Below are 14,006 nucleotides of genomic sequence, written 5' to 3'. Positions count from 1 at the left end.
CTCCTTTATGTAAGATCAAATTTAATACTCTGATAACTACATGAATGTGCTGCATTTATTTTGTATAAGAAGTTTAGTTTTTAATCAAAATTTGGGATTATATTTGCCATTTCAACACCCAAATACCATATAATGCTTTTGATCCCGAAATATGGTCAATTTTTGTACTGAAATTTTGACCTTTTTTTCACCCTACATTATTTATATGTATTGTACACAGGTAACAAGAACCTAGCTGCTATGAAGAACAGGGGGATGGGAAGATCAAACCAAATTATTTAAATAGTGGTGTTTGGTGCAGTTACAACTAGAGTAATAATTTTGTTCTTCCATTTCCAGGAACGGGAAGCTCGTATTGAAGCGAAACGAAAAAATGAACGAAGTAATATTGTCTTTGCATTTGGAAGTTCTACCCCAAGGATGCTGGAACCAGCTGATGGCTCTGGCTCTTTTTGGGGAACGAGAAGGTAATTTTTTTATTGTGATATGATCATGTAGTGTACTATATTGCTATAATAGCAACACTAATATTATGTACTGTGAACAGTCTGTAGTTTGAGTATCTTGTAAGATGTTCAAAATTTTAAAACCTCAACGAATTGTATGCTTGTAATGATCTTCTCTTTAAGAAATACAATTTTAGAGCAAATCTGTTCATCTCAGTATATGATATTTGTTCAGGCAAGGCATTGTATCATTCTGTATTAAATTTCTTTTGAAACAGTAATTGCCTGAGTGGCTGAGTATGTTGAGCACTTAATTTATGACCTCAAAGTTTGAGGATGTTTCCCTTCATCAATTCCATGTAATCGTCATTAATTTCTCATTGTTGTAATTAGTCTAAAAAGGTAGAAAAGTAACACAATATATAAGAAAGCACACAAATGTTTTAAAACTAATGAAATTTCATGAATATATTTTTAGAAATGGACTTGTAAATGTAGTTTGTGTCCATTTCAAGTGTTGTTTGTTTTTCTAATGAAAGAAATTAGATTGAACTGAAAAAAATCATAAATATTATTATTGTTCAGATTGGAGCCCTTATTTCTCATTTATATTTGGCTTTCTCTTGATTTACTGTCAAGAGAAGTATAATCTCTGTGCTTGTATAATTAATCTGTTATATTGCTTTTGTTTCAGGAAATAGCCTTTCAGTAGCAACTTTTTTCAGATTTTAAAACAATCTTAATGGTTATGGATATTCAGATGTACATAATTTTATGGTAAGAGGTCAAAGGGATTAAGTGGAATTTAAGCAATTATGGTTCTTCTCCCCAGGGCAACATCCACAACTAATGTTATGTTTACCAGTGCTCCACCCCTAACAAGGCGGTCATCAGAAAGGGAGTTGGATGGGAGCAAGAAGCGTGCCACATCTGCACATGGTCTCGACAGAAAGCCTGGAGAAGGTTTGTTTTGTACATGCTTAAGAAAACTTAGCTTTTAATGCTCTACCAGAGGAGATAATGGTTCTTCAGTTGCGTTGCATTTCTTAAGTAAGCACACTGAAGTCCCAACCCTCCTTATAATTTCACTTCAGTTATTGACCTATTCAGATACTTTTGTTACTAAACTAAGTAAAGTACAATTAACAGTTATCATAGGTTGACCGTGTAATGAACAATTACAAAGAAAAGAAAAATAAAGCGTTCATGATCATTCACTTGCTCACGACCCTCATCTTTTTGCGGTGTTTAGAAGGAAGGAGGAAGTGTAAGCGTCGGCATGGACTGGAATGCAAAGTGGTGTGATGGCAAGATGTTTGTAAGGGTGTTGACATAGAGAGGTGAATGGTTGAAGTTTTTGGAGGAAAGGAGAAGAGGGGAGTTCGAATTAACGTAAATTACCTCTCGCAGCCCTTCCTAATTTTATGGAAGGTGGCGATTTTACTCGCATTATATTCTTTTAGAGTTGGGACCAATTAATCAGTAACCTATCTCATATTATTCGCTGATGTAGACATAACGGCAAGTGAAATCTATTTTCTATAATTTAATTTCTATAAATATCCTGTAGGTGAATATACAATTCTGTCATGTTGTTGTTTTTGCATATGTAAAGATATAATTCATATACACAGGTTTTTATGAAGTAAATTTCTAAGTTATCAGTTTTATTTTCTAAGGCAAGACACTTTTCAGTCAGATTGATACATATTAAGGAGATTCATTCAGGATTCTTACAGCATTTAAGATTTCACATCAAGTCAGTAGAATGAACATTACTGTTATCTGGAAATTGTATACATGCATATGTTTAGGGTGTCTACTGGTAGGAAATTCCTTGACTTCAGTGAATTATGTGTGAATTCTGCATGAATTTTCTCCATGGATATGAAAAATTACCACATGCAATTCAAAATGCATTGGCAGGGGGGATCACTTTATTTTAGAAGACAAAAAAGGATGACTATTGTTCTTAGTCTTCCCTTAATGAGCCATTTATGATTACTTGCTTGTCTCATGAGTCGCACCCGGGACTTTGTTATAACATATTTTTTTCTTTGGTATCAGATCGAATACTGGGATGAGATGTTTACGTATCTGATGATAATCAGCTGAAATAGACGAACTGGAGAAGGCATATTTTGACATATTTTACCAATTTTGCATTTTTACAACATATTTCTTCAATTTTCTCGTTATAAGTCATATTTCTATATAATTTCGTAATTGTCTTGCATATAATAGGTTATTTTACAATTTATTCTTCATACCTTTAGTGCAACGGATAGTTTTTAACGATGGCAGGATAAGGAAATTACGGACGAAGAAATTAAAAGCAGATTCAGTCTTTTATTACCAACTAGTACAGAACAACAATATCCCCCTCCCAACAATTGATAGTTGTGTGAACATTATTGAGAAAAAACATTCTCCATCATTGTTGTGCAGCCACTAGAACTATCAGACAGGAAGTAAACAGGTTTCAATTGATCTCATTTGTTTACCTTTTTTCGCTTCTCACAACAATGTCAAAAGTAAAAATAACATTTGGTGCATTACAGCCCCTACTCGATCGACAATCGGGTATAGGAGTTTCAAGATCACTTGTCATTTGAGCCAAGCACGTATCACTATGTAACAGTGCGAGTGAATGGAATGCCACGGACAGGAACTTCTGTGCCAAGATTGGAAGTGCACTGTGGAACGGAAACTCATTTAGTGTAACTTGTTTTGACAAAAAAATTGTGGGCTGTTTTTCAAATTCTATATACTTGTATAGGGAGCATAAATGTTCAGATACATGCCACAAGATATGTGCATTGTGGAACAGAAATAATATTGAGCGAAACATGTTTTGACAAAAATTTTGTAGGCTGCTTTTCAGATTCTATATATGTACTAAGATCTGCCTTAAAAAGTTGTGTTTGTATATTGATTGCCTAAATTTGCCAGAGCTGTAGCGAGCTTGTAATAAGCTGATTACTGTTAGAATATAGATCTTCAAATAATTCTTTTGATACTTACCCACGACTGCCAATTATTTAGTTTCCACAAAGGTGTAAATCTGACATAATAGTAAATTAAACTGGGGATAATTGCATTGAACCTCGCAATATTTTCAGTATTTTCCCACTACATTCTTCGGTTAAAGGAATTCTGACTTCATTTAACACCCAACCCACACCCCAGTCAATCTTCCATGGAAGATACTTACTTCCCAGGTAATGGGAAATTCGAAAGTACTGTTGTGCATATTTTTGGCTTTACTGGGAATATTTCTGCATTTTTCTGACATTCTTAATTTATTTTTTACATATTTTTCAATTTTTATAACATAATTACATACATATTTTACAGCTTTATAGGACATAAAGTCCCGGGGGCTCTATTCATGGGTAATTGATTAATTCTAGATTTCAAGGGGGAGTGTGAATGCTAGAGGCATGCATATTTTATTTTGACGAAAACATAATGCACTGTAATGTTCATTTTATTTGACTGTTCTCACATGAGTTTTCAGAGGGGTAGTGTAGCAGATACACATCCAGAGGAACTCAGTAGTGTGCTGGGTTGACATGGAATATCAGTCTTCACCAATTTTCCCACCCTTGAATACATACAGTTGAAAAGTATGCGTCTAAGGAGATATATACGATTATATAAGATTATAATTCCTTCCTTAGACAAAATCACATAAATATTAAAGAACTGTTTAATGTATCATGAACGCCCCAGTAGTATAGAAGTAGACTCACAATAATGTGTTAAGGTGGTAGCATTTTAGTTGTAATACACATAAGAGTTTCTTTTTTTTCATGTGCAAGTCTTGTTGAGAATGTACCAATAGTTGGTAACTATATTACTTTGTTTTTTGTTTTTTTTGCTATCATTTTGCTGCTAAAAATCCATTTTTGGCTAAAGGAAAGAAGTTTGTTGTAATGAAATATTATGCATTCTACTGCTGTAAATATATTTATTTGGAAAGCAAACTTAGTACAATTATGAGTTAATTTGCCATTGTTGTGGACTTAACTGAAATACATGCTTAAATTCCTACAATTTTCACACTATCTGGACAATCTTGCATCATGCAGTACCTTTTCATTTTTACCATTATCTAGCTTTTTTCCTAAAGAAAATATAAATTACATTAATTTTAGGGTATGTTTTAATACTTCCGTAACAATGTCAACATTCTCCTGACTGTACATGTGGTGTATGCATATTTTGTTGCATTTCTTCAAAGGCTTGTGGGCAGTTGCTTTGCAGGCAATGGACCTGATTACATGTTTGTTAGTTGTAGTGTAAAAGTTTTACTGAAACCCCAGTTTTGTAACAAACATATTAGAAAAAGTTACTTTCTTGTAGCATAAGCTAGAATCTTATTCTGAGAAATTTGATGTGTTACTAAGAAGTTATTCTGTCACTGTGATATTTCTTAATTCATTTTATACACAAGCTGCTCATTCAGTACTGATTCTAGGAATTAAGCTTCATAACTTTTTTGTTAGAAGCATCTGAAGAATAATTATCAGCACAAATGTCTCTATATTCCCTGTATATCAAATCGGCCCAACAGATGGAACACAACAGGCATCTTCTCATGACAATTATGTATAATCTGTCTAGTTTTCCATCTTTGTTACTTATAAATCTCAAATATTCGTTCTCAAAAAAACTTGGTTTTTCCGTTACTATTTTGGCTTTGTTTCTGGTTATTATTCTAATAATTATAACTTGTGAGATTGGCTATGTAAGTTTGAATTGTAATAACGAATGTTCCAAAATTTATAACCGTGATGAGCAAATTTCTGAAATTCTCAACTTGCAGTTTTGGTTTTGGCATTGGTTGTAATTGTTAGCGTACAACAAAACCAGATACTCTGGGTTCAAATTCCAAACAAGACATTGGTTTTCTTGTGTGATTGTTCTTTCATTAATTCATTATTCATTCACCTAATCATTATTAATGTTAGCAAATATAAATAAGTGTATAGTTACACAGTTTGGAATGGTTTGAAATAACTGAGAGCTTTGAAAATGATGTATTTTGGTTATTTCATCCACATAATTTTATATTTTTTAGGGATGGAACATCATAATCATTAATTGGAACTATTGTTATTCACCAATATGGGAATGTCGGTTTATGTGTAAAATTGCCAATAATTAACAGATTTCTAATTAGCCATAAGCTTAGTGCAAAATTATTGTTATTTTATTTTTATGAATATAAAGGTATAATTCATAAATGCTGTGTTTCTAAAGTAAGTGTCCAAATTTATAGTTTGTTTTCCAAGGTAAAAGTCATTACAATCACCTGGGTGCATGCATTGATTGAATAGGCAAATGAACTGTGCAGGTTCTTCGTGGAATGTTCACAATTTTTATTGAATTGGTTGTAAGCATCAGTACAGTTTATGTTGCTCCATTCCTAATATTTTTTTAAGTTTATATTTTGGAAAGACATAAAATAAAATTAGAGTTCTTTTAAGAACTGGATTTCATATTTTTCAAATTTCTTGATCCATAATTGATATTTTATTGGATTTAATGCAATTTCCTTCACTAAGTAAGCTATATGCTTTAAATGTGGGAGTCCTAAAGCCATCAGAATAAGCCATATCATTAATTTATTGGTACGGTATTTCACTCATGGATAAGAAAGAATAACCAAAGAATGGAATTAAGTTAATTGCAATTGATTTCTTCCTCTGGTGCAAATGGAAGGAAGAGTTGAAAGAGAATACTATGCTGCATTTATCATCTCTTTAACCAACTGTATTTTGATCAGTTGTTTCTACATCAATAAAAACAAGTCATCTAAAATGTAAAATTTATTTTCTACACATTTAAAGTGTACTTATTTATATTTGTTTATGACTAACTCTTTTTCATACTCAATTTTTAAAACTGCAATTAATTTTCCACCCAATGTAATATTTTGCTATGGATTTCAAAGTTACTTAATTGTATTTAAATATGCATAGCATTTTGAATTAGTAGGTTAATCTTGGCATCATTTTATCATTACCACAAACTAATGTTTAATTCTAAACTTCTTATTGGATATTTTGTTATTGCTAAGTTTTCTGAAGTATTTTCATTTCCACCAACGCTTTAGTACAATTGAGAATAGATTAAGAATACAGTACATTATTCCAATACAGTAAAGAATGGTTAGTCATAATATACAGGTATAATCTTCAATTGATTAGTGCCTTTTTTTTTATCGTAACTTTTTGTGTGCTCCATGTTTATATGTACATTTAATAAGTGTAGTACTATTTTCTTAACATTAACATTGCATTTTAGTTTGTGATAGAATATTTTGAAACTATTATGTACCTGTTTCATAATCACAATTCATTATAAGCTAGCATGGAGCATACAAAAATGAAGTGGGCAGTCATGCAGTGAAGATCATCCCATTAGAAAAAAGTAGTGAGCCTGCCTAAGATTTCCATAAATTTATCATTGATTATTTCCAGGCCTTGTGTTAATCCTTAAGGATTTTTCAGGGGACGTAAGAGTAATTGAGAAAACTGATAATTTCGTTTGCAGATATGAAAATGTCTTCTTCGATGTACGAAGTTTTCCAATGGAATGAGGTACCACGTACTTCTAAGATGACACAACGTGCTAAATCACCCTCTCAGGGTACTAATGTAGAACCCGTTGCATCCCCAGATGATCAGCTAAAGTCAGACAACACTCCTTCCATTGTCATTGACTGTGAACCGCCTGAACAGGTGTCGGCTGCTTCAAAGGCGGTTGTCACACCAAAAGAGTTGAATTTGCAAATAGATGAGAAGAGCAGTAGCTATTCGTACTCCCCACATACCCCATCACCTCGAGCTAATAGGTTTGCAAGTATCTTATCAGGATCAGGTTGTATTCCTGGGGGTGAGTGGAACGGACGACTTTTCATGGTCTCTAGTCCTCTAGTACAGTAACCATGCTGTCAATGCTAAATACCTTTGCATGACCAGAGATGAGAGCTGACTGACTGAATATGAAAAGAATAAGATAAATACTAACTCCATAAATCTTGATGATACCCCGCAAGATCCTTGAATAATTTGTTGTTTTTTTTGCCTGAATCGTGCTTTTTAGTTACTCCCTTATGAGTCTTGAAGACCTCGGTGCATGTGATGTTAGTCAAATCATGTTATCCATGCTTTGTCAATCTCTACAGATGCATTGGCTACCACAAATTGTTTCTAAATACTTAAGATTTCTTGTGTTGCATTAAGCTTGGATTTATTTTTTCGAAAGCTTAGAATTCTTTTTGTACATGTGTTTTTGCATAGAATGCTTGTTTCACCAGTAGGTTTTACCTGCATTTTTTTAGGATCATATTTTTTAAACTGCATGTTCTGTTTTTATAATGTATGTATTACATGATTTTCAATTTTTAACTTTTTTTTGGTGTCATAATGGTTTAGTATTCAAGCACTAATATTTGTTTTAAAATGAGCAGTTTTTTATTGATGTAATTTTCTTGAAACTGTAGTTTACTTGATATTTTGTTTTCAAATGGATAATAAGCTACATTTCATATACTAGAATCATGGAAAGAGACAAATATTATCAGTTGCAAACATTCATTATATAGACTGTAGTAACTTTGGATATCGAAATTTCAAATACCATTTGTATTTTTTTTTTCAGATGACGCTGCAGGCACTCCTTTCACGCCAGGAACTAGAGCTCGAAGGAAAACTGACTTGATGCCAACTATCCCCTCTCCGAGGGATTCCACTCCATCATCTCGAACTCGACACAAATCACCAGGTAGGGCTTACTCCATGTCTCGTCTGGACCAGCTCTCGCAGCCGAGGAGACGTGCTGATTCTGGAACCGTAAATGATAAGAATAATGCTCCGTTGAATTATGCGTTGTCGAAACAAACTCTGGGTTCTTCTCCCACCTCCAAGAGCATGTCGAAAAGCATGAGTCACCTCGCAGGTAACAAACGGACACCCATCCCTAAAAGTGGACCGTTGCAGAAAAATGCATCTTCATGCAGCATGTCGCATCTTAGTAGTGACGGAAGTGTCGGTAGAGCAGGATCCCCGCCTCAGCCTAGAATGACTAGAGCCGAACGTTTGAGGCGAAGAGCTAGGGAAGTAGGCAACCAGAAGAGTCAGAAAAAGGATGCTGAAATGCCGAGCGGTGGAAGCACCAGCCCACTTCCAGGTATGTTTTGGATGCTAGTTCGTGGTTAAATAAATGTCTCATTAGAATGTTGTGAATGAAGGAAACTAGAAACAGTAAAAATAAAAATACAGTGAATTTGATTGTGTTGATGGAGATATTGAAACAGTCTAAATAACTTGTGGCTCTCAGAATATACATTATAGGCATGCAACAGATTAATCAGTATTCTAATGGCATTAATCAATATAGCCATGTTGGCTCATCAATTGCAGATAATTTTACAATTTTATTATTTCTATAAACAGCACTTATAATTTAGTGCAAAATTCCTTCATTCTGTTGTTGTTTTTTAATTTTTTTCCCCTGGGTTTGTCGAGTTATCAACATCTATCACAGTTCTAATGCCCAGTGGAAGGCTGGTGCTGGTGCATATATGTATCAGCACCACATGACAGAATTTAACAAGTCATTACTTGGAAACTACAAATATTTCAGTTCTGTTCGAATTACAATGCATTATTGGGTGTTTGTCAAAAGCTGATTTTTTTTATTCGATATGACTTCTGAAATGCACATTTTTATTTTCTCCCATGGAATGGGAATTACTCATCACAGAGTTGAAGCCTGTTTTGTTTTGGATGCAATTGCTAGGAAGTACATTGTTGACATTTCTTCTTGATACAGATGCAATTAGAATTTAAATTGTTGAAATGTAAGGGAACTTCAATATCTATATTAATCTTAACACCATAATCATTTTAGCACTTTAGTCTCATGAGGTATAGCAGAGCTTCAAATTCCACAACTAATTTAATTTACCATGTGGAAGTACAATTTCAGTGTACAAATCTGCATTTTTCACATGGATGTAATGTAAACATGAGGGCTTGCTTAACATAAATTTAATCAAGACACTATTATTTCAGTAACTGAAAAATCGAGTTCAAGTGATTTCACTATTATCACGTTTTTTGGTTCATTGAGAGCCATTACATGTACATATTGAAAACCTGTGCTGTTACATGTACATATATCAATTTCAATGATTGTCAGTAAAGTTAGCTGTTTCTTGTTTCCTCTAATGTCTTTGGTTTTTATACTGCTTGTCTTGATTCATTTTAATGCATTTATTTTTTCATGGTACGTAATGTTGATGGCTTAGTTTTTATTGTTTGCATGCAGGTTTTTCGAAGCTCGTAATTTATTGTGATTTGTATTTAGTAAAGAAAAAAAGTAGCATGCCTTTTTTACAGGTATATGTGTGGAAATACAAAGTCATTGATTAATGTGGAAACACAAATCTCCTGTATGCTTTGATATTTATGTTTGTTTGATGTGCAGTGTCATTGAATGGCTTGTTATGTAAGTAGTAATTCGATAACTAGCAACTCAAGACTAATGATGATATTCTTCAAGAGGTCATCCGATCAAGTTTTGCAGTGATGTATTATGATGGGAAGAGGTAATGGTTAGTACAGAAGTGGAGGACTATCACTTGTCACAATATAAGATAAACCTTTGAGTTTCTTAATTGTATTGGGTTATTTTGATTCTGTGGAGTCAATAGCAATAAATAGGACCAATACATATGATTGTTTATATCTTATTGTTTAGAGAAAAGGGCAGTGACCATTAATTAAAAAAAAACATGAATATATATATATATATATCCCAATGATCGATCATACTCAAAATAGACAAGAGGCTTCTAGAGCCATAAGTTCAAAATCTAATTATTATAATCGATGGGCAGTCATCTATTTTATGAGTTTAGCAGTAAATGTTGGCACACACAGAGAATGTCTTTCGTACAAACTTGAGCAAAGAAAGGGAGAGTAGCTGCTTGGGCCTCGGGTCTAGAATGCCATAGCATTACTGTACCACTCAGCATGTTTCTGTATGACCTGGGTGGAAGGCTGTCTGGATTTTTTTTAGGGAGGAACAAGAAAGCACCCCACCCCCCACAAAAGAAACTTTGCTCTCCCCCCTTTCCAACACACAGAGAGCATCACTTGAATTTCAAATTCTAACATTACAGTAATGGCACCAACTGCAATTATCAGCCTCGTAAAGTAACTGATGCAGTCAGTGGGAATTAAAAAATCCCTGCCTCTTTTCCCATGCCTGTGTGGAATTCTCTGTAACTAGTCATACTCCAACAGAGACTGTTAATAAGAAGAGCTGTACAAGTAATATAGTGGATACAAAAATTAAGGTTGGCTTGCCTTAGTGGTGTAGAGCCCAACACATATATTTCTGCCGTGCGATGCGCGACACAACTCAAGAAGCAGTGTTGCTAATGGAGCAGATAGAAAAATCGCTCCAGTGTGCCGATGCACATCTGTTACGTACAAGAAGAAGATTAGAAAATTCAGGTCTATCTAACGTTGAGTTTTAAACGTCATGCATTATACCAGGACTAGGATTAATATGTACTAACAAGTGGCTTTGTATGTAGCTACATACATATGGACTAAAAATTCGCAAAATATGAACTAACACATACGTAAAATTACCAAAAATGCTGCAAAGAAGACTTCTTCATAGTGATTCCTTATTTGAGTGATTTCAAACAAAATAAACACTATTATTTTCCATTGCATTAATGCACTAGTGGCTTTCTAACTGTTCACTCCCAAAACCCATCTACACTGGAACGGAACTGCAACGACAGATAATACACGACCGACGCTACCACTGCTTTGAGAACTAATAACATGCGAACCCGGAACCTGCGACAATTGGACCACAACACTCCTCCTCAAGCAGTATTATTATTGCCTCTGTGATCAGCGACAGTCGGTTGCCTTTGTTGTACATTTACAAACGATGCTGGCTTCCACAACAATAACAAGTACATATACTGCTACTAGACAATAAGCTGCGCATTTAAAACAATATGCATCTCATTAAGCAGCAAGAATGACATCCTCCTCTATGCAATTTCTACAAGAACACGTGCCGGAGCCAAGAGTTAAAATGCTCATGGAGCCACATAATTTCTTTCTTTTGAACAATTCCAAAATTATGAAATCTGAACAATTTGTGAATTTTCCCAGCTTGGCTATGCAAGGTTTTTGATTTCAACTTTGACAGAACTGGAGGCATTATGGAATTTAACGTTCATTAACAAACACACTTTCACATACACACATGCAATACATGCACACAACGTCAAACTGGTCAGATACTTAGAATAAAATAAAAATATGGTGCTTCCAATCCAACAAAACTCGGTCACTTTTACTGCCTTTCTCCTTCCGTGACAGAAATAGTGCTTCATTATTACAGTTGGCAACACTAGTTACTAGCTAGCCAATGAACATGCACTGCATAAAAGAAGCAACCACTTCGTCATTCTATATTGCCACATTACTGTCCCTGCTGAAGGGTGTGAACAGCGAGCTGGAGCGCTATTCAATTGTTTTCAATGATGTTTGTGTGAGTGTGTCCAGGAATGGAATGAATATGGCAACAATGGTGAAGGTTGGCGAGCAGCGTAGAACACGTGATGCTAAGAGAGAGGGTGACTAAACGAAAATTGGTATTTGTGCAATAGCAAAGATATGTGTGTTGCACTCTAGCTTGTGTACGTGTCACTGTATACCAACAATTGCAGATACATTTTAGATTTTTCTTTATTGAATCGTGAAAGTAGATTCTCTTGGCTGTATATATGTATATGTCTTTGCATGTATTTATAGCCTTGCATGTTGTTTGTATATTTGAACATTAACCTTTTACCTTTGCTTTTCTTCACAAATTCTTTGCATTTTTCGTGTTATATAAAATGATTGTATTAATGCATATAGGCTGCTAGAAGAAGAAACATTACATATTGGGAGTCTTGTGTGTCATCAAAATATATGACCTAAAGACTTACATACTCAAAAGTAAAATAACATTTAATTGAAAAGTGAAATTAAAGTTAAATGATACAAGTTAATGAATTCCTGCTTTATTTTAGTACTTTTTCTTGTAAAACTTGAAGTGGAGTCAATATGATGTGCATTAAGTAAAATGATATTAATATGCAGGAATTAAGAAACATTTAGAATTCTAAAAGTAATCATAATCACCTCATCATATTAGTAACTTTTCGCCATTCTAAATATCACACCATGAATTTTATTTTTGCTACACAAATCTAAATATTTTGTCCTAATTACACTGCACAACACGAAATTTGTCCTTTAGATGAAAATGTGTGATTGTAATGTATTTGTGCATGACATCTTTGTAACACAGGAGAAACACACTTTTGGCTATTGTACCTTTCAAATTTTGTGTTTTTGGCTAAATTATACGTGATGCATGGAAACAAATTGCAGGTGCGAAGAAGAGGATCCACGACTATGGTTAGGTATACCATTTATACGAGGTCTTTCCACCAAACTCAGACACATCTTGGAAAAACGTAACTACAGAATAGCATATAAACCCTGCAAATCCTTAGGACAAAACTTAGCAGGCTTCAAAACGTACGACAAAGACCTCTTAACAAACTCTGGCATCTACAGCATCAAATGTGAATGCAACCGAAAATACATAGGACAATGCAAAAGACCCATCAAAGACAGTTTCGCCGACCACCTAGGATACTTACATAGAAAAGAAAGTTCTTCTGGATTATCCAAACACGCCTTAGAAACCAACCATCAACTTCCACAGGATTGCATTTCCTTCATTGCACATGCGAAAGAAAAATAGAACGGGGTACACATGGTCAAAAACACAAATAATCCCAATGACAATTTATGTGGAAATCTTTATTCTTCTTGGTACAACACAGTAAAACTGAAAAATCCATCTCCTCCAACCAACATTCCAAACACAACAAGACTTACCAACACTGCAAGACCGCAACGACATCTGCCGACAGACACATGAAGTAACGCCAGTGTAACAACAACTCCGTCTACGCAGTCTTTCCTCGACCAGCCCTGAAGATGACTCCGTGAAGGAGTCGAAAGCTTGGAAGAACTCCGAAGTTTTTTTTATCGTGCTGTTTGTGTGTGATTTTAGTGTTTTAACAAACATCAAGCTTGGTTTGATGAGCATCTTCGTCAATGCACTAGGCTGAGAAGGCCATGCTATCGGGTACCTCTGGACGAAATTCCCACACTTAAGTGAGGCAAAGATTAAGGAAGGTGTGTTTGTTGGCACACAGATTAGAGCTGTTTGATTCTACACTTTCTGACCCAGGAAATGCAGCATGGCCAGCATTCAAGTTGGTGTGTTCTAGTTTCCTGGGTAATGTCAAAGCACACAAATATGAATCACTGTTTGTGACATGGTGCACTGATTCCATATCATGGGATGCCACATGTGCCTCAAATTACACTTTCTGGACTCGCATGTGGGCTTCTTCCTGAAAAACCTGAGAGCAGTCAGTGA

General features: G+C 34.6%; 1 protein-coding gene across 19 annotated transcripts in view; it reads left to right on the top strand.

The window, feature by feature from the left end:
• The window catches only part of LOC145988748 (uncharacterized), a 288,359-nt gene that overhangs the window by 243,773 nt on the left and 30,580 nt on the right, over positions 1-14,006 (top strand). For 15 of the 19 annotated variants that reach the window (XR_014441780.1, XM_083123901.1, XM_083123893.1 and 12 more), the window contains 4 exons: positions 340-467; positions 1,279-1,409; positions 7,137-7,352; positions 8,121-8,648. Coding sequence is in view for 18 of the 19 variants with exons in the window: in XM_083123901.1 (XP_082980027.1) it covers positions 340-467; positions 1,279-1,409; positions 7,137-7,352; positions 8,121-8,648 (1,003 nt within the window). In the remaining variant the exon portion in view is untranslated. The remainder of the gene's footprint in view (positions 1-339; positions 468-1,278; positions 1,410-7,136; positions 7,353-8,120; positions 8,649-14,006) is intronic. The other 4 variants (XM_083123907.1, XM_083123905.1, XM_083123899.1 and 1 more) reach the window with 3 other exon arrangements.

This window comes from Lepisma saccharinum, chromosome 6, assembly GCF_977018435.1.
Source record: "Lepisma saccharinum chromosome 6, izLepSacc3.1, whole genome shotgun sequence".
NCBI classification, from domain to species: domain Eukaryota; kingdom Metazoa; phylum Arthropoda; class Insecta; order Zygentoma; family Lepismatidae; genus Lepisma; species Lepisma saccharinum.
Note: the sequence above shows the minus strand (reverse complement) of the source record. Positions and strands in the feature narration are given on the sequence as shown.